Source organism: Tigriopus californicus, chromosome 12 (assembly GCF_007210705.1).
Source record: "Tigriopus californicus strain San Diego chromosome 12, Tcal_SD_v2.1, whole genome shotgun sequence".
In the NCBI taxonomy this organism is placed as follows: domain Eukaryota; kingdom Metazoa; phylum Arthropoda; class Copepoda; order Harpacticoida; family Harpacticidae; genus Tigriopus; species Tigriopus californicus.
This window is the reverse complement of record NC_081451.1, coordinates 10,173,067-10,193,487: the sequence shown is the minus strand read 5'-3', so window position 1 is coordinate 10,193,487 and position 20,421 is coordinate 10,173,067. Positions and strand designations below refer to the sequence as shown.

Here is a 20,421-nt window from a genome sequence, read left to right as displayed (position 1 = left end):
GGTCTAAAAATGTTTTACCAGGAACATTCAGGTTGGGACTGTAGAGTGTTCAGAGAAGGTACGAAAGGTATCTGATACTGTACGTCTTCAAAAGTATCCATGAGCTTTGTCCCAACCCAGGATTTAGGGTCAATTCTAGTGACCGTAGGTGTTCAAAGTGTTCAGAGAAGGACGAAAGGTATCTGTAACTCTTATTTAATGACAAATTACAATTAAGGGAAGATATCAAGTTTTGAACAGTTTATCTGATCGCAACGTTGAAAGTGCTTTCACGAAACCCCGTGGGCAATATTTTTGCAAATCATTATATCAAGGAGTTGTAAGGACCAAAGTGCTCAAATTTTGGTCGTTGTAGTTGACATTGTTTTGACCTTCAAAATAATTGCGTTGGTGCTTGATTTGGTGTCATTTTTGACATTATCTTCATAAGTCTCAAACGGGGAGAAAACCACCATAACCATTTTAATTGTTACCATTAGCTGATAAAATAACTGACTACAGTAAACAAAATATCCGAAAATATATCCGAAATTTTAAATTGTCTATTCTTTGTTTATTGTTTACCGTATGAGAGGACTAAGAAACTAATTTAGAACAGCAGCCGACTAAATTGACACAAGAGTGGTTTGTCTTGTGTACGACGCCAAAACAAGACTCAGAGGGAACAGAAATCCAGCTTCTTCAAATTTTCTCTAGCAAATGACCAGTTTGAACGGTAGAAATGCAAGAACCTTAAACAATAGTTCAAAACTAGTTACCCTGGGCCGGAGGTTACGTTTCTAAATGTCATTGAGTAGAGAATCTATATCGTGTCCTCCACATCGGCTTTGCGGCGAGACACGTAGCGTGACTAATAGAGTTAATAGGATCGAAAAGCACTCAGATTATCGAACGTTGTATATTAATCCAAAAGTACGAAACATTGGCCAAACAAATATCCTGAAAAATTGTGCTTGCCTTTTTAGGATCAAAGCACATGTCTTTCAGCCATTGTTCAAGATGATATCTACCGGGGTTGTAGAAATTTTTACTACAGCCTTTAGAAATATAATTAAAGGTGGTTGGCAATTTTTTTTTGAAATCCTTCATATAACCTAGCTTGTTGACATATTTTCTTTTTTATTGTTTAAAGCTCAATTTAAACAAATCTATCAAAATTTGACTACTTGATAACAAACTAAAGAACTGGGAATAAATCCATTGAGCGTGTTACACCCAGAAATATTCCTACGGCCATCCGAAGAAACGCAGGCATCAGCCAATTGACCATCTATGTCAGAACCCCCTTGAGAGCCTGGACGCGGTTAAAGGCCTTTTCTTGTTCCAAAGGCCATGTGAGTATCATTGCTGTGAAGACCACGGTTGAATAGTTGTGCGGAAAAATCGCTAAATACAAGTCATTTATGTCTCACTCAAAGTTGTATTGCAATAAAACCTGTCTTTGAAAAATGATTTTGCTAATATTTACAATTTAGTTTTGTTAAAAGTGAATTCATAGCTCTCTCGGCAGGCTGAATATTGTTCTTGTCAAAATTGCTTTAAAGGTGTAGTAGTGATTGCATTGCACCCGGTATTAGACGTAAATCTATATCTTTGCTTCCAGATCAGCACCTTGCATGTTCTCTTTCTTGATCGTTTTATGGTTGATATGTCGACCGTAAAAAGGAAAAAACGTGTTAAACTACCATTTCGTCTTTTCTACTACTAGCTTGGTTTTTTTCAGTTTCTCGTCAGTCTGCTTTGGTAGGCAACAAGTTTCTTTAAGCTAAATATTTGAGGCTCTTTTGCGAACTTGCAGTGAAAGAGGACATTCAAAGATGCTTGTTGGTTTTTGTCTTCAAACATCAATCTGAACAAATGTGTGAAATATATATTTCAAAATATAAGCTGACACTTAATAGATGAATTGAAAAAAGGTGTTCCTAGTTGACTCAATTAACACTGTCTTGGAAGTAAATCAGTTTCACTCCATTGTCCTTGTTGGTAGACTCAGAAGTTGCCAAGACTGGGGTGACCACTGAATCAGTCACCTCAAAGCCATTGGAACGGAAAACCGCACGGAATGGGCTGGATCTGCCTGAAATATCATAAATCATATCATATCATAAACATATCATTGTATTATATGGGTTTCCGTCATGCAACAACAAATGTCATAGAACATGTTTGATCCCGCCAGTAACGCAAGGCCCGAGTTGTTGATACCAAAATTACATAGTTGAACAACATCAGTTGATTTTTATCCCTCCCTTTTCCGGTAGTTGGAACATTTCTGACGATGTTCATAACCAGATATGTATTGATAAAGCAAGGAATAAGAGTGGTAAAATAGTGTACCAACCAATTTGAAGACTTCTGATAATCTTGCCAACAGTTGGCAGACGATTTAAAGTGTTTGTATAAGTAGAAGGGCATGAGTTGCTTTTACCAAATATCTTTTATCATTATGTAGTTCAAATTGGCTTATGCAACAAATTCAGATTTAATACATTTTAAAGACATCCATAGTTTTTCAAAGATCATATTTTGAACTTGAGCTTGGTCACGCTGTAATCCAAAACATGTCTTTGATTGAGAACCAGGGAGGTTTTACTTACTACAAATGGTCAAGTTTATCACTGCAACTGACGATAACCCTGCCTTGCGACCGCAAAAGCGAGAGCGTGCATTGGCGGTTCCTGCTGCATTCTCAGCCAATGGTAAACTGAGGCAGTCCAACCCTTGTAGGTTATTGCCTGCAGTATTTGGAGCACAACACGATGTGACCTGAAAAGAAGACCTGAGGTCAGTTCACGGCCAATCCTGATTGTTTAAGAATAAGGAACTAGATGGAGTAGATCTTTTTGTTAAAGCATCACATCCCAATTTTAAGCAGCAGTTATTAATGGTAACTAACGTTGAGGATCTCTACTATTGAAACACTTCTGTTTAATATTTGACCTTGTTTTATCAACACTTTGTCCACAGGTGTTCACTTTAAGTTTTTAAGCATACAATTTCTCTATGTAACTTTGCTTTCAACATGAAATCGTATGATCTAATCATAGCATGAAAACCCTACTAACATATGGATAAAGTACACAAGGAGTGTTTACTTAAATTTTGTCTTAACCAAGAACTGGTATGATTTGAACAAAAAAATGTAAACCCTACTAACACATATGTATAGTTAACATATGTAAATAGCACATTTTTTGGTTTGTAGGGAAAAATAGTGTGTTAAGGTCATCATATTGGAAGTACTGTACGGGGTGGAAAGAAATTAAAGGCCACTCTTAGTGCCTTATGAAAATCTTTCTCCCGCCCTCAAATAATTGCTAAATCATATTGAGTCTAAGACTTTCATTGAAAAGGACTATAAAAACCCCCAACACTATGCCAGTAATGATCCAATTTACGTTTAAGGAAGATTGCTGACCCTCTGACTTTTGGCCCTCTGATAATTGACTCTTGTATTTCCAGATCTTTGACCTCAATTTGTCCTGTTGCGAAGGGGTTCGTTGTTCTTGCATGAAATTATCCACTCACAACTGGTTCCATGATGGACACCAAAAGGCCTTTGGTCTCTTGCCGGTCATCAGTAAGCCCTTGAATATAGATCTGACCTCAAAACTGTGCTCACTTGCATTTTCGTAGATGACTTTGGTTGCAAAAAATGAGAGTGTTAGCAATTGCCTTTATGCTAGCATTAGATCATTTGCAAAGGGGCACCACTATAAGTGTTTAACAGCTCCTCTTAACGAGAGCTTGGGGATCAATGCGAAGCAATTTGTTGAGCGGGGACAAACACACAAACCTTTTTTATCAGACAAAGCAAAAGCTGTCCAACATTTCTTGTAAATCTCGCCTAACCATGAACAAAATCCTTCATTTTCCCCGAAAATTCTTGGTTTAATGTTGCTTCATGGATCAAAATCATGAATAGGCTTGTTTTGTCTCAAAATGGCCAAAATAGTTTAAAAATTAATTGAACCTAAACCAAAATTATCTTTCCGGCCCCTACTTATTATAACATATTTGAAGACACACTTTGAATGTTACACACCTATTATTTTTCATTTTATTCTTTTTTTTGCCCATCTTTTAATGAAATTGAAGTATTCCTCCTGATTTTCTGCACCAAGAACATCTTTAAAACCCAATAACATTCGGTAATAACATTCTAAGCGCTAAATATATCAAACTCAATCTAGAAATGTGAGAAATATATATTTCTTATATTTATCAATTGTGCAAGATGACAAACTTTATTAGCCTTTGTAATTCTTAAAAGGTAGTCAAAACTTGAACCAATAAAATACTCGTAACTCATAACTCACTGTAGATGAAGCTACAGAATACTAAGATGAGCATAGAATAAGAATATGATATTAAGTTATCCCAGTTTCTGAATCCTTTTTGCTAGCTCCATGGAGGTAGGTGCATTTGAAACTGCTTGCTGTCTGAAGCAAGAAAAGAAGTTAAGAAATTGCCCACTAAGAAAAATTATATTGGGTATGCTTAGAGTACATGACAAAGGTATTAATGGCTTATTTTGCTTTTGGCACCATCAATGAGTTTTGCTTTTAAACAAGAAATCATTGTAAAGTACTTATGCTTGCAGTTTTGTAAGCTTTAAGCTTTCGCATTTTTGGACACCCCCCTTCATTTTTTGGACACTTGTGGACAGGGGTGGACAGGGGTGGACAAAAGTGTCCAAAAATGAAATGCCCACCCTACCCAATACCTTAGAGAAGTGAATTGAAAACAAGCACTGACGTCATTGTATGAAGCAAAACTAGACAACATTTCCAGTCAACCCCCAAGTACAGATATTGCCATAATTCGCCATTTAATCTGATATCGAAAGAAAATGTTAGACGTTCAGACAAAACTGCATCCAAACAATGACAACTTCACTCGATTATGGACAATTCATTGGATCATCACGGAGCGATTGGGGTACGATGTTTGTCTTAGGGCGCCTTTACGTATTCCCGAGATGGAATCCGGTTTGAGGATTGAAGAGGGACTACTAGTGTTGGGGCAAGTTTTTGGTGAATGAGTCTTTTTGTTCGACTTGAGTACAATGAAAGACTCGAGTATGGTGTCGAACTCGCCCCAGCACTATTCCAACTTCAATCCTGAAACCGGATTCAATCTCGGTTTTCTATCCTAGTGTAAAGCCGCCCTTACTTTTCCCTCCACCACATGCCCAAAATCAGGGTGCAAGACTACTCTTTTCCTTGAATTTCCTGTAGTTCACATTGTTAAGGATTTAGGACTTTGGGATGCGCAACAAAATATCCCGGTTGAAAACATAATATAAATCCAAAAATATTACCCCTGACAATGTCGGACCAACTCCACCTCCAATTCCAGAAGTGGCAGATCCTAGAAATTAGTCATGTTAATCATCACAATAACAAACGTAAGATTAGTCCACTCACCAGAAACATCAAAATCTATGGCCATTGCGGTAGTCCAACAAATTCTAAAATATGAGTGCATGATTGTTTTTCTTGGATGAAACAGTTAGATGGAAAACTTACCGACACGAGTTCTGAGTTTGCCTCACGCACATGACCTGATTCTGATCGGCGAGATGTCCATTGCCAAAATTAAAAGTTTGGACAGTTCCAGAAGGATTCGTAAAGAACTGGGTACATCCTGAGGGAGCTAAATTGGGCGAATCACAAGCGTATTGGGTGACCTACAAGGCAAAATGTTACCATTGTTGAGATGAGTCATTTCCTGGGCACACACTTCCAGTCTTGAAAGTTTAAACATCAGATCTCCATTCCTTCGGAAGAAAATTCGTACGTTGTTCAAGGATAAGACAGATAGATCCGTTTTGGACAAGGCTTGGAAATTGAAATTTCTAAGTGAATTTGATTCCAATACTGCCATGTTTACTTCTTTTATTAATGTCACCTATTTAGATATCCAAACCAAACACCAGATCACTTATTTCAATTACGGAGAAAGGCTGTGCGGTTGATTTTGCTATTACAGACTAAAATGTGTTATGCCAATTTTACAAACCCATGGTTCCGCAGTTAACTGCCTTTTGTACTTATGATGTGTATAGGACCAATAAAGAAGATAGTGATTAGACTCGTACAAAAAATGTTGTTCGTATGTCGAGCAAAAATTCGAGATGGTATTACAAACCGGTTTTCTTCCCAATCGCTCGCTTCAGCTCTTTGGCACATGCGAACCGTCAAACTTCTGGAATTTCTACTCGACGTAGAAAACACTTTTTTTTTGTTAGAACCTAATTTAGGATGATCTCGTGTTATTTCCCATTCTGCATCATAGTTTGCAAATAAAGGTAGATCTCACCTTTTAAAGACAAATTTGTAACTAACCATCTTGCCCATTTATCATAACATTTAATTGGAAACTATGAATATTCATTGTTCAGCCTTGTGTTGGCAAAATCGAAAAATCACTCATGAAAGTGTTACACTACCAAATATTTTATAATGTTTTATATTCTGTGTTAGGCTTACCCGAATCTGGAATGTCCTCATGGTTGTTGTGGGACCAAACTGAAAGGAGAGTGCGTTACAAACGCTATCCGCATCTACAAAAACTGAAACGAAAAGTGAAGGGAATTAACAAAATATCACTAAACTTTTAAACATGTGGCCAGAGGCCAGTTTTTTAAACGTTGGTACCGGTAGTAGCTCGAGCTGAGTTAGGACTTGGACGTTACCCACAATGAGCGTCTGCTCGCCTATCTCCAAGGTAAGAGATTTTAAAAAGACAGGCCTCAGCTTCGTCAGCATGTAGTACGTATATACTTCGATTCTTAGACAACGGTTGGATATTGCATGCACTTAACAAAAGACGACAAAACTTCCTGACAACGGCACACACATCTTAATTCAATTGCTTAAGACTACTGAATTTTATGTTTGTAACATTTCAGTTAAATGTCAATAAAGCGGGCAAGTTGGGTGACTGAAATTTTTTTTTGCCACGCTTAAATAGCCAGACTCCCGCAACCTAGCTAGTTCTGGGAGGTTATTGATGCGACAGATGTGGTTAGACCTTTGCTACTTAAATGAGTGTTTTTTCTCGGATCTTACCATGTTGACCAGTGTTCAAACCACAGATTATAGGGGGCCGGACACCCGATCCACTGGACACCTCGAAGCGATCCATGTTGCATTGACTGACTTCTGAATTCTCGGTACCAAGTGCGCCAGCCTGTCCATTTTGAATTTGGGTTACAGAGGTCGTGATCGTCGAAGGACCCGAAATTTGGAATCTATCAAAGTCTAGGCGAAGCTAAAAGAATGGAAAAACTTGTGACAAGCAGAAATGCACCTCGAAAAAAAACCAACGAATAACACTCTCAATCAGGCTGAAGTTGAATCATAAATTATTGACCCAAAGGCAGAACAGTTGCCCGTGGGTGAAATTTAGAGACAGAAAGCAAAGTCACATATTAATGCAACCCATTATTGGCATTTCTGACTACTTAAGCTCAGTCTTTACGCAGAAAGAAAAACCACCAAAGGAAATAGATTAAGTCAATAAGCTATGAACTGAACCAAATAAATAACTAGAAAGACGATTGAAATTGGTTTGAAAACCATCAATTAGTTCAACTGTGCAATTCATATTTGAAAGTGAGTAAAATTGATCCAAAAAGAAAGTTCGATTTGAAGGCTGATATTTTGAATACAGGAAGTTGCAATTCACCTTCCAATTCTTTGATAATACATACATAAGAAATGGCGAAGTTTGTGTGCGTACCCATTTCATATCATTAATTGGACTTCATATACTGTCAAACCCTCTCTATCAGCTAAAATTGTTCTATTGTAAACAATCCAGAAGCTGAATCCACATCAAAGATATATCACATTTTCGAAACTCGGGAAAATCGCAAACTTTGATGCTCCGATTTCAAATATATTGAGATTGGTTCAGAAGTGCATTGCTTACCTGGCAAATGTTATCATTGGCAGGACATATTCTGACAGTACAGTCGCCCATTCCTGTTGGAATATTAGCGTCAGTAAATACAGTCAAGTTTTCCGCTGATGTTCCTCCACAGGAAATGGAAACTAAAAATGAATTAAATGATAAGTTTGCTAAATATGACTTCAAGGTGCAAAGATGTCACAATAATCTGGCCGCGATGGCGCTTTTTAGATGGGGCAATTGTCCCGCCATCTAAGAACCAAACTCTGAGTTACTGAAAGTGGTGGGTTGAATTCAAAGAGACAAGTAAGGCAAATGTCTGCTCTCCCTGTTTCTCCAGGCTAGCTCCTCCTAATGAGGATACTCATGTCTGAATCAGTACATAAATCCAAGAAAAAAATCCTTTAGTTTGATAAATGCATCAATGGCGCTGAATGAAATAACTTGGCAAATGCGTTCGAACTGATGCAAAATTTGTCATTTTAGACAAGCCGCCTTTCAAGAAGGCGCACTTTTGAACAGTAGATGGTGATATATTTGGAAATTTGAAAACGTCTATTAAATACGGCAAACCTAAAAAAGTGGGCCTTTCAGTCTCTGTTTGCAAGGTTTTCGTTCTCCTGGTTTGTGTCGGCACTGATCTTCAATTTTCTGCAATTGTTCGTTTGAGTGCAAATCGTGCAGAAAATGTTGAGCTTTGTCCTAATCTTCTTAAATCTGAAAATTTTAATGATGTTTTCTTATTTTTAAAACCTGAAATATTAGAGAGTACCAAGTGTGATTCAAAATTGCGGATTGTGTGGGTCTATAATTCTATTTCCCCCTCCACATTTTTATAATGTCAAATATATCAAGACCAACAACACAAAACGAAAGAAAGAAAAGGGATCCAACAAATCTCGTACTTCTGTTTTTGGATCTTTAAAACACTTTGAAAACTTTCAGGCTCACATCGGGAGTCCCCTTCTCCAAAAACAAAACTTGTGATTAAAGTATTATGAAGATAAAGAGCGACACTTTTGGTCAAAAAAGCAAAAGATAAAATGATGGGAAGCCTTTCCCTTTTGGCTGGAAACAGCATTGATAAATAATGCGCACAACTCTTTACATGCAAGACGCTTAAAATCAATGGGAAAAATGAATAATTGTCGTTCAAAAGTATGATAGCTGATAAGAGTTGACTTGTTCTTTTATGCTGTCCGCTCTAATCGGCGAATAAATGTTGAATCACAAGTACGATGATTGATTAGCGAACCCTTTTTTTTAGTCGTGGAAGAACACGCTTGGTCAAAAAAAGGATTTTTTTCTCAAGTATAGTACTTTTAAAATCAGAGAAACAGAGGACACAAAGTTTGTAACAGTTCTTGAATGGATGATGCTCTATACTTAACACACAGTTTGGCTTTTGTGTAAGACTCAATTTTTTCTTGACTTTTTCTTAGGGCGTTTCCACCCATTGTCGTAAAATAGAATAAAATCACTTATGAAAATATCTTTGCCAAGAATCGATTTGAAAATTTCATGTCCTTGACCCACTTTAACTAAGAATTGGTATCTTTAATTGTCTTTAACCATTCGGAAAATGTGCCCAAAGACCAAAAGCATGTGGCAGTATAATAAAAATACCATCAAATATAACAGGCATATCGCCAGTCAATTTGAAATACCCATGAACACGTTTAAAGAAAAAACAAATTTGTTCCTCTTAGTTCTTTGATTTCAAAAAAGGTAAGATTGGACTAAGAACTTAGCTGGAAACTAACAACGATATATTAATTGTTTGATTGTCATATGCTAAGGAACTGAAATTATGACCGTGTTGTAAACAATTTGCAAATATCCCTAAAATAGGATAACGTTCTTTTCAAATATATCTGGTCCCTTTGGCATCAAGTTCTCAAAATGTACCCTTAGATGTGCCAATATTTACGCACTTTGACCCAAACAATAACTTAAAGGAAACGTGTTGATCGAAAAAGCTGAAATCAACTCACAAGCGCAGCAAACCCCAAAACCGTTGGCACAGGGACCAATGGATGCTCCATTTCGGGTGGTACACTCCTGGCCAGTGTAGCAGGTTCCTGACCCGGTCCCAGTTCCATTACATGCCTCATTGGGGAATCTACAATCAAGGATTAGGCTCTTTCTTACCTTTTCATCTATCTTAAACCTACAAGCAATCTTTTGAACACAACAAACGGGAATGAGTTGCTTACTGGATCACTTGGAAGAATGAAACTACAAATATAGAACATTGATACAGTTATGATCCTTTCAGAGATGAAATATGAAATACTCAAGCAGTACTTACATTGTTTTCCTCTTCTGTCATTGGTTTCCGGATCTGAATTGTCGTTTCTTTTCTCGGCGCTGAATGGTTTCAACAATATACCGGCGCTCAATAGCAAACATAAATATTTAGAACTCATTCTGGAAGGAAATTTGGTTAAGTTGAAGCAGGTTTGGAAGCACGTGAAACCAGCCTCATTGGGCAACTATTAACAAGGGACTAACAAGCCGCCTTTTTGCACTGCATGTATTTATAGCAACATGTGCTCTAAATCAAGAAACAAGCACAGACTTTGAAGGGACCAAGTGGTTAAAAAATGGCTTTGCTTCAAAACGCGATAAACTGAAAGAAACAGTTTTCACGGTAATCAACTTCCAAATGTCAGTCAGTGGTCAGTGGGTATGAAAAATGAAACTCCAAGAGACATTATGCACCGTTTTAAAATCAGGAAGACCAAGGGAAACCCCTACAGAAACTTTGACGCTATTCATTGATTTAAAAAGTATGAATGTTATATATTTTCTGCTACAATTTTTTCCGTGGTAATCGGCTGGAAAAGTGTTTTTTTCAAATTTTGCTTATCTTATTTCGATGTTATTCAGCAAATAAAAAGGTAGTTAAATTGTATTAGAGTGGCGATGAGAAGGTACCAAAACTACCGAAATCAAAGTCAACTTAAAAGAATAATATGGAAAACGTAGACAAATTGTCATGTGCGTTGAACATGATTTAAATATTAACTCACAGGTTCTTGATCCTGTTTTCTCGTACTTGATGGGTTGCATCTTGGACCAGGGCAAGTTCCCCTCTTCTCTGAAGGTAGCTCATGTTGTTCCGATTTTCAAAGGGGGAGATAAGTCACTCCCCAGTAACTACAGGCCGATTTCTCTCACTTCGAATATTGCGAAGGTTTTTGAGAAGATCATGAAGTTCAAACTTGTTGAATTTCTGGATATCCATGAAGTCCTTCCTCCTAGCCAGCATGGGTTCCGAGCACATTTTAGCACGTTTACCCAACTGATTGAACATATAGAGCAGCTAATTGAGGGACTGGAGAGCCATGAATCAGTCGATATAGTTTATCTCGACTTTGCCAAGGCCCTTGACAAGGTAGATCATGGTCTTTTAATTAACAGGCTCCATGAGATTGGGATCCAAGGCAAGGTTCTCAATTGGCTAAGAAGTTTCATTTGTGGTAGGAAACAATTAGTCAAGGTTGAGGGATCCCTTCGTGACGTACATGTGTTAAGTCGGGTATCCCTCAGGGCTCCATTTTGGGTCCTCTCCTTTTCATTATCTTCATTGCTCCGCTTCAGAAGCTTGGTAGTAGTAATGTCGGTATTTCTTCTTATGCTGATGATAACAAATTGGTAGTTGGTAGGAATGGTCAGGATTCCGGTTGTCTGGCTCCTGGGTTGTTGCGAGTAACATGGCCTTGAATGGAATGAAATTGCGTTCAATGACCTTTGGGTCAACTCCTTTACATACTCCACTCGTAGATAATGGAGGTAAAGATATTGAGCAGGTCTCATCTATGAAAGATCTAGGTGTAGTCCTCCAAAATTATGGAAACTTCGATGAGCATATCCAGTTGAAAGTTGGTAAGGCTTTTCAAATGTGTGGTTGGATATATCGCCCATTTAAGTCCAGAGATAGTATCACGATGCTAACTCTGTACAAGTCGATTGTTCAGCTGCATCTTGAATATGCCTCTCCCATTTGGGCTCCAATTAGTTCAGCAGGTTTGCAAAAGCTCGAGCAGGTCCAAAGATGTTTTACGAGGAACATTGAAGATATGAGAGAGCTCTCGTATTGGGAGAGGTTAGAAAGGTTGGGATTGTACAGTATTCAGAGAAGGTGCGAAAGGTTGGGATTGTACAGTATTCAGAGAAGGTACGAAAGGTATCTGATATTGTACGTTTTCAAAAGCATTCATAAGCTTTGTCCCAACCCAGAATTTAGGGTTAATTGTAGTGACCGTAGAGGCTTAATGTGCGTTTTGAGAGCACCTTCAAGTCCTCGAGAATCCAGGCTAGTTAAAACAATGAAGTCCACATCTCTTCTTTCTCGGGCTCCTTCATTGTTCAATTTGTTGTCCTCAAATATTCGTAGGGCTTATGTAGGTGTTGATCCAGTAGCAGGATTTAAGTCAGACTTGGACAGGTGTTTGACTAAAATTCTTGATCAACCTTATATTCAAGGGTTAGCCAGATCTGCCGACTCTACTGCGCTCGTCGATCAAATAATATATGAAAATAAAAGTCAATCAAAATGAATAAGTAACACTAGCGGTTAGGAAGTCTGTAAAAAAGATATATATATATTGACAATGCTTGAAAAAATCTATGGAAACATTGTTCTCACCCGAGTAGTTTGATCACTCGAAAGGGTTAAGATATACTTTTACCAGCTCTGACCCAAAACAGGTTTACTAGCATCCCGCATAAGGCTTTTTTCTTGCTTCTAAGTATATTGCAAACACATTTCATCTCTATATTCTGGGAGAAGTGTTGAAATGCCAGTGAAATCAATTGAATCATGACAACTTAGAAAAGTATTTACAAAATATCTAAAGTAGACAATTTGAGTATGTCATTGGATATGACCCCCACAGCCCCCCTACTTCAAAGAGCACGATCACAGTTTACAGGGAGTTATGGCAAACATATATTATTATATACCATGAAGGCCGTCAGGCCTACGGAGGAATGCTTATCAAAATGAAATAAAAAAGAAATCAAAAATTATCAAAACCCTGCAAACCTCGCTAGATGACATTTTAGCTTAAATACTCGCTCAGCGAGAGTTTAATCATTTCTGGCACTAGCATGAATTTCCAGATTTTTATTGCTCTCTTCGGTGGCCTCTCCAAAGTCGTTGCTGTTCTTTTAATTTCAAATAATGAGCTCCATTGTTCTGTTTGAGAACCTTAACATATGGACATGGTTCGATTATGAAGATGAGAATTTTTGGTTAGAATGTTTGATTGGTTTATTTTCTAATGGTAAATGTGAAATTGCCGTTATTTCTGGCCACCCTGCAAAGCACATAGGGAAACACAGTTAAACACTAAGCCCATGTTCAAGTGTTTTTTGGGGGGAAATTTAAAGTCATTTATGAGCGTATAAACAACTAAGTAGTGTAATTGAATTTCAAAAATCACTCCAACATCTATTTCGGAGCCTAAATCATGGCCAAACCTGTTTGGCTGATTTTGACGGGCTCTAAATCCTCGTTCAAGTTAAGACAAGGTTTGCTCTTATAGTCATCATAAGTCTTACTAACAGCATGGTTTTCCTTTGGCTCTAGATTGCAGATAAACGAGTATTTACTGATTAACCTTCATGATGCCAACCCATTTGGCAAATGAACCATTTTGATAAACCATCCCACGTATCATAAGATCTGAGCCATAAAAGATGAAACAAATCTTTGGGGGGTACAAAATAGATGTAGTAAAATCAATTGGTTTCACCGACAGAGGCTTGATCAAACAAACAATATTGAAGAGGTTTAGTCGGCTCTTCTGTAAGCTGCGTGCTTGAATCAGCTTTCATGCACTCTTCTTTTCACATTTTTTTGTCTCTACTTGATCGCATCAATTTGCTTGTTAAAACATCATTGGAAGCAGATGGAAAATGAATTAATGTCTTCCACCCTTAAAGCCAGATGACCTACGTTACTGAGCTTTAGTTTTGTATCAAATAAAATAAGACAAAATTGAAATTGGAGTTGAACAACATTATCATTGTGGGCAATTCTGATTCCTCACACCATGTTGTTTATGATTCCCAGGTAAAAAGCGCAAGGTGAATGTGAACATCGCTTTCGTTCTATTATCTACTCGTCAATTGCATCGTCAAATACCTTTGCCCTTTGAAAAAACAAATCAGCGAGGGCTGTTATTGCGAACTCTTGTTCAACACCAAGACCTCAGATCATCAATGCATTTCGGTTACATTTATCTCCGTGTCATAAAGCAATCAAACCGGGACTTGGTTGTATACCTACGAGTAATTAGGAAATTTGAAAGAAGTATTAATAAGAGTGAGAGGGAGAGAGGAAATTTTTCTCATGGGCGCAGTGTATTTTGAAGATGAATTATTGAACAGACTGTAACAGCCAATCTTGGATAATTTGTTCACCAACTGATGGGTCTGTATGTCTATTTATCATAGTTGTTCGCTAGTGCTTCTCGTTTAACGATCTGCAAGAGGTGGCCAAGGCAGACGCATAAAACTGCACATTTCGGACCATGTCTGAAAGGAAAAGCCTTGAAATAGATTAATTACCGACATCTTTCGGCACAAAGTTGTCCAACAAGGTATCTCATACTTCTAGGTTTCCTTCAAAATATCGCAAAATACATAAGGGAATTTAATGATCTAGAGACAGGTAAAACATTTTGTTTTGGCGTTGAGTGCAAATTCCGGATGTTTGTCAAAACTAGTTTTGTTCACAAGAGATGTTCTTCTTGTTAGGTGAACTTGTGCTCAGACAACTATTCCCATTCAAAACTGTACAACATTGGGCAGCAAAGCTTTGAGACTTAAGATAAAAAGTCACTACTGCAAGACAAACTTGCCTTGACAAACGTCTGGAATTTGGCCTCAACGCCAAAACAAAATGTTTTTCCCGTCTCTAATGATGACATAACAGTGCCTTGAAGAACACCAATGTCACTTTTGCGCCGTTTTTTTTGGTTCAAAATGAGTATGGATTACCGTGTTCAGATCTAAGAGTGATTAATGATAGCTCATTTGCGAATAGACGACGCAGACCATTGATACCTTGCTGTTTTCCAAGACTAGACAACCGATGCATGTACATGTTGTTCCTTGTACTACATTGTCTGTCTTACATTTTCTTTAGGTAATGCATTTTTTTATAGTTCAACATGTTTTATGGCACCACATTTTCTTTATGGTACTACATCTATTTATGGTACTACAATTTCTTAATGGCAATGCATTGTCTGAGACTTGAACACTGAAGGCATTGAACTCCCCACTTAAAGGGGAAACCTGGTCAGCCAGGCACTCGGTAACATCCAAAGATGGGCTTCTAATCATCAAACGTCAATCAGCTTTGACTATGATCGTAATTTTCCAACACATTTATTGAGTTATTTATCTTTCAGACTAAATATCTAATGACACTCATATAAAAGATACGTCATCTCCTTTTGCCTGGTTCTCGCTGATTGGTCGAGAGCCGTCACTTGACAGCAGCTGATCATGGGAGATGAAAAAAACCCAAAACAAAAGCGTTCTCGCTCTTGACTCACTGTAGTGATTGTACGCAAGGCAATCATTTTGTTGATCACCTTGATGATTTTGTGAGTGAATATGACTTTCATCTCTTAGTGGACATCGCGTGGTAAGAGATGGGTGGGGCGTGCTCTGCCTTAGAACGTACAATTTTGATCAAACTATCGGCCAGATAGCTCAGTTTACCGACAACACAACTACACTGATCGGCCAATGACGACCAATGTTCCACTTATAAAAGGTTCTGCTCGAAGGGTTTTGGCAGATCTGAAGCACAACTTCAATCATTGTGAACCCCTGGACATGTCTGAACTCTGAGGATTCCATCCATTACCCTATCAAGGAAAATGCAAGATTGTGTTGTTCACCCTAGAAAATACAAAAATCCAAACTTCAAAGGGCTTTTCTTCTTCAATTCGATCAGCCTTAGGAAGTAATCCTCTTTGTCATATGTTGAACCTTGAAAAAAAGTTGCCTATGCAATGGAGACAAGAATGCTTCTGAGAAAATGTAATAACACCCAGTGTCACTGGAAGATTGTCGTCGTCTGGTTTTGATGCCCAAACACTCACTCCTGATCGTCCATGGATGTGGAGTCCGTACATTAGGAACAAAATCCATCTCATTGTTTCGGGTTGATTATGACTTCGCACAATCACTTCGTTTATTGTATTGCTAATTGGTACTGTCACTCAAAAACACGTATTTGGCCAATGTTCACCAGCTTATTTTGTGGTCGAATTTCTCATATAATGATCGTTCTTTTAACAATAATCGTGTTGTAGAGTAGATATGAAAGGAAGTTATCTGATTGACCTTGCTCACTCTCAGGTATTTTCTACTACTTCCACTTCTCCATCCATCGCTGGTATTTGTAAAATTCAAATAGGAAGATCAATTTGCTCGCACTATTGATGGGTTCCCTCAAATTGGCTATTTCACGTTTTCACGAGCTTTCAGCCACATGGCATGGGGTGCATCGCTAACCCTCACCTCTGGACCTTCCATTTTTGCCCAAATACGCCAATTATCTTGAGAAAGAGCTTACAGGTATCAAAATCAAGTTTGAAAAGTGGGAAATTTAGGCATTATTTTTATCTCCAAGTCTCCATGCTCCATGGGCGTTGCCTGTTTATGTGATTATAAAAGCAGACGGATCTTGGTGACCATGCGGCAATTTCCAGCCACTCAATGTGTTAACCAATGATTCCCTGTAAGTTATGATCCCTATTGGGGATTTTAACGCCAATCCTTTGGGGAAGGGCGTCTTTCTAAAATTGATTTGACAAGAGGCTATCATCAAATTCCAATGGCCAAGGAGGATAAGCCAATGACCGTGATAATCACATTTTTCAAGTTCTCCGAGATGCCGGGGTGGTCTTTCAATCATCAAAATGCTTATTGGACCTGTCAAAGCTGATTGTTCTCAGGCATAACGTCTCGGCTAGACAAGTGTTGGCCATTGGGTGCAAGTGGGTACATGAAGTGAGGGATTGTTCATATGATTTCAATTCCTTGAAAATAGTTTTTGACCACCATTCTACAAGAAATTACAAGTACAATTGAGATTTGAATTTAATTGAGGCGTTTTTCGTCATTTTGAATGTAGGGTTTACCTGAATTGGTACAAAACAAATTGATAACTTGGTTTGTTCGAAGTAGAAACACGGCTTCTTGAGTTTTTTTCGGGTTCATCGTTTCACCGTTGCATTGCCTTTGTCGCTAGCATCCTGATAGGACATCTTTCTTTTCAAAATCTTTAGCAATATTAACATTGCTTATTCACTGGCCGTTTCTGATCACCTCCCGATTTCAGTCACATTCAAAGTGCCCAGAAATTTTCATTATACGGGCGTCATACGAAATGGGAGGTGAGATGTCAATGTGCAGAAGTGTGCGGGTCAGCTTGCGCACCAAAGGTTGAAAGTGCGAACCTCCTCTATTCATCGGCTACGTCCAGAATGGTGGGCTTGTCCAAACGCGTCAAAAAGCCCGCTACTAACTTGGAGATTCCTGTGAGTAAATTCCTCCTCCATTGTCTAACATCAACATCGGAAACAGTAATGGACAAGGTCCAAGGCTGTCCAGAAGAACCCTTTTGCAGCCCTTCACGGAAGTTGAGATGAACGTGGCCTTTAAGAATATGAAGAGCAAAGCCCCCTCAACATCTGGGGTCTGTCCCATCCAACGTTTACTTCTTTGGACCCAAGCCCAGCCACTCCTCCAAAATCTTTTCAGCCTCGCCCTCCATTCTTCCTTCTTCCCACTAGCGTGGATGGAGACAGCCATCATCTTTATCCATAAGAAGGGGCCCAGGGACCCTCTTAGCTGCCCGCTTCTCCGGATTGGCCTAAGAAAGGGATCTCCTTCCCAAGTTCCGATTCGGTTTCCGGAGAAGCCACTCAACCACCACGGTAGCTACTCTCCTCTATGAAATTGTGAATTCCAAACCTGAAACTGCGATATATTTGTCAACAATATTTTTCCCGTTTTTGCTCTGAATGCCGATTCCCAAACAACGTTAATAATGACAATTCGCTTTTTATACCACAAGCATTTGATGTTGAACTTTTCAACGTTCTACGGTCGGAGAGGAATTACTACACCCAGGAGGTTCCAAGCATAGACTCAATTTATTATCGGGAAAAAGTAAAATACACAAACTAGGTCATGAGCACACTTACTCTAATTTAAATCATCGGATGCCACGGAAATACAGGAGAGGGTCACACCGAACCTATTGATAAGTGATACTCGATATTCAACACACCCCATCACTTCTCAATGTCAACACAACAGAGCTGTCGCAGCTTTCCAAACTTTGGTCTTGGCAAACTCTTGGTAAGGATGTCAGCCACCTTATCATCAGTCCTGCAGTACTTGAGCACTATGTTTCCCAAGGCGACTTGTTTTCTTGTAAAATGGTAGCGTATAGCAATATGTTTGGCACGTCCATGAAACTGAGGATTTTTGGCCAAACCAATTGACGACAAGTTGTCCTCATAGATGATGATGGCTCCATCCACATTCCACTCCATGCTCATCAAAAGGTTTTTCAACCAAATGGCTTCTTGAGAGGAACTAGAAAGGGCCATGTAGTCGGCCTCGGCTGAAGACAACGCCACCGACTTCTGTTTCTGGCTTCTCCAAGACACGGGTCCACCAGACAACATGAAAACATAGCCAGACGTTGAACGACGATCATCAAGGTCTCCAGCCCAATNTCCAAACTTTGGTCTTGGCAAACTCTTGGTAAGGATGTCAGCCACCATATCATCAGTCCTGCAGTACTTGAGCACTATGTTTCCCAAGGCGACTTGTTCTCTTGTAAAATGGTAGCGTATAGCAATATGTTTGGCACGTCCATGAAACTGAGGATTTTTGGCCAAACCAATTGACGACAGGTTGTCCTCATAGATGATGATGGCTCCATTCACATTCCACTCCATGCTCATCAAAAGGTTTTTCAACCAAATGGCTTCTTGAGAGGAACTAGAAAGGGCCATGTATTCGGCCTCGGTTGAAGACAACGCCACCGACTTCTGTTTCTGGCTTCTCCAAGACACGGGTCCACCAGACAACATGAAAACATAGCCAGACGTTGAACGACGATCATCAAGGTCTCCAGCCCAATCTGAATCAGAGAACCCAACCAGAGCGGACGACGAGTCACGACGGAATTGCACTCCGTGAGTCAATGTTCCTCGAATGTATCTCAGTATTCGCTTCATTGCAACCCAATGCTCATTAGTGGGGTTGGAACTGAACTTTGCAATCACGCCCACACTAAATGCCAGATCAGGTCGCGTTCTCACTGAGAGATACAAGAGTCCTCCCAAAATTGACCTGAATTCAGCACTGTTGACAGGTTCTTCATCGGGAAGAGCCCTGGTCAGTTTGGCATTCGTCTCCATTGGCGTGTCCACTGGTTTGGATTCACCCATTTGGGATCTCTTCAACAATTGAAAACCATACAGGGGTTGCCCAATCCATATCTCGCCTGCATCCAAACCTTGTATAACCTTGATTCCAAGGAAATATGATAATGTTCCGAGATCTTTCACTTGGAAACGTTCTGACAGACACCTTTTGATGCTGCCGATTTCTAAGTCGTCCTTTGCCGCAATCACCAGATCGTCCACGTACACAACCAGGTAGACCAACTCCTTATGAAGATGACGGTAGAGACATGGGTCTTCATTGGTCTGTTCAAAACCAATGGTCTTGAGAACGGAGTCCAGCATCACATTCCAACATCTTGGTGATTGTTTCAGCCCGTAGAGGCTCTTCTTGAGCTTACAGACCAACTCAACGCCATTACGCTGAGCTTCAAAACCCTCAGGTTGTTGCACATAAATTTCCTCCTGAAGCTCACCATTTAGAAAAGCCGAGCCAATGTCCATTTGATGAAGTTTTAACCCCTTTTTAGCGGAGATGGCAAGCAAAACCCGAATCGTCTCAAATCTTGACACTGGACAAAAGGTCTCCTCATAATCGAGTCCCGGACTTTGAGTAAAACCCTTTGCAACCAGCCTCGCTTTGTATCTTTCAGGGTTTCCGGCCTCGTCTTCTTTCACTTTAAAAACCCACTTCGTCCCAACAATCTTCTTATTTTCCGGTTTTTCCACCAAAACCCACACATTGTGCTGCTTCAATGACTGAAGTTCCAGCAGCATTGCCTCCCGCCATTTATCAGCATCATCACGTCCAAAAGCTTCCTTGACTGATGTTGGATCTTGAACTATTGCCGAACAAATCCATTCTCCAAAGCGATCTGGAGGTGTTCGGATCCTTCTGGGACGTGTATCTTCACGGTCAGGACAAAATTGTTTTTCAGGCTCTTCCATCGGGATGTTCAAATCCTGTTCATCATCCATCTCACTTGGAAGTTGATATTCGTCCAGTACCACGAACTTGTCGGGAGACCGGCACTCTCCCTTG

General features: G+C 39.3%; 1 protein-coding gene across 1 annotated transcript; it reads right to left on the bottom strand.

Annotated features, from left to right (window-relative positions):
* Positions 1 to 1,850: 1,850 nt before the first annotated feature.
* On the bottom strand, positions 1,851 to 10,544 carry LOC131891505 (uncharacterized). Its single transcript, XM_059241107.1, has 11 exons — positions 10,232 to 10,544; positions 10,137 to 10,158; positions 9,915 to 10,042; positions 7,942 to 8,063; positions 7,077 to 7,278; positions 6,495 to 6,577; positions 5,532 to 5,692; positions 5,430 to 5,473; positions 5,324 to 5,373; positions 2,598 to 2,766; positions 1,851 to 2,077 (listed from the first exon to the last, which is right to left on the bottom strand). The coding sequence occupies exons 1-11, from the start codon at positions 10,347 to 10,349 to the stop codon at positions 1,932 to 1,934; spliced, it is 1,245 nt and encodes a 414-aa protein (XP_059097090.1). The 5' UTR covers positions 10,350 to 10,544; the 3' UTR covers positions 1,851 to 1,931.
* Between the last annotated feature and the right edge of the window lie 9,877 nt (positions 10,545 to 20,421).

Bases quoted from the DNA above. Each gene is read 5' to 3' on its own strand.
- LOC131891505 (XM_059241107.1), bottom strand. From the start codon at position 10,349: ATGAGTTCTAAATATTTATGTTTGCTATTGAGCGCCGGTATATTGTTG. The intron at 8,064-9,914 runs GTGAGTTGATTT...ATTCATTTTTAG, and splicing joins TTTTGGGGTTTGCTGCGCTT to TTTCCATTTCCTGTGGAGGA. The intron at 5,374-5,429 runs GTGAGTGGACTA...ACTAATTTCTAG, and splicing joins CATAGATTTTGATGTTTCTG to GATCTGCCACTTCTGGAATT.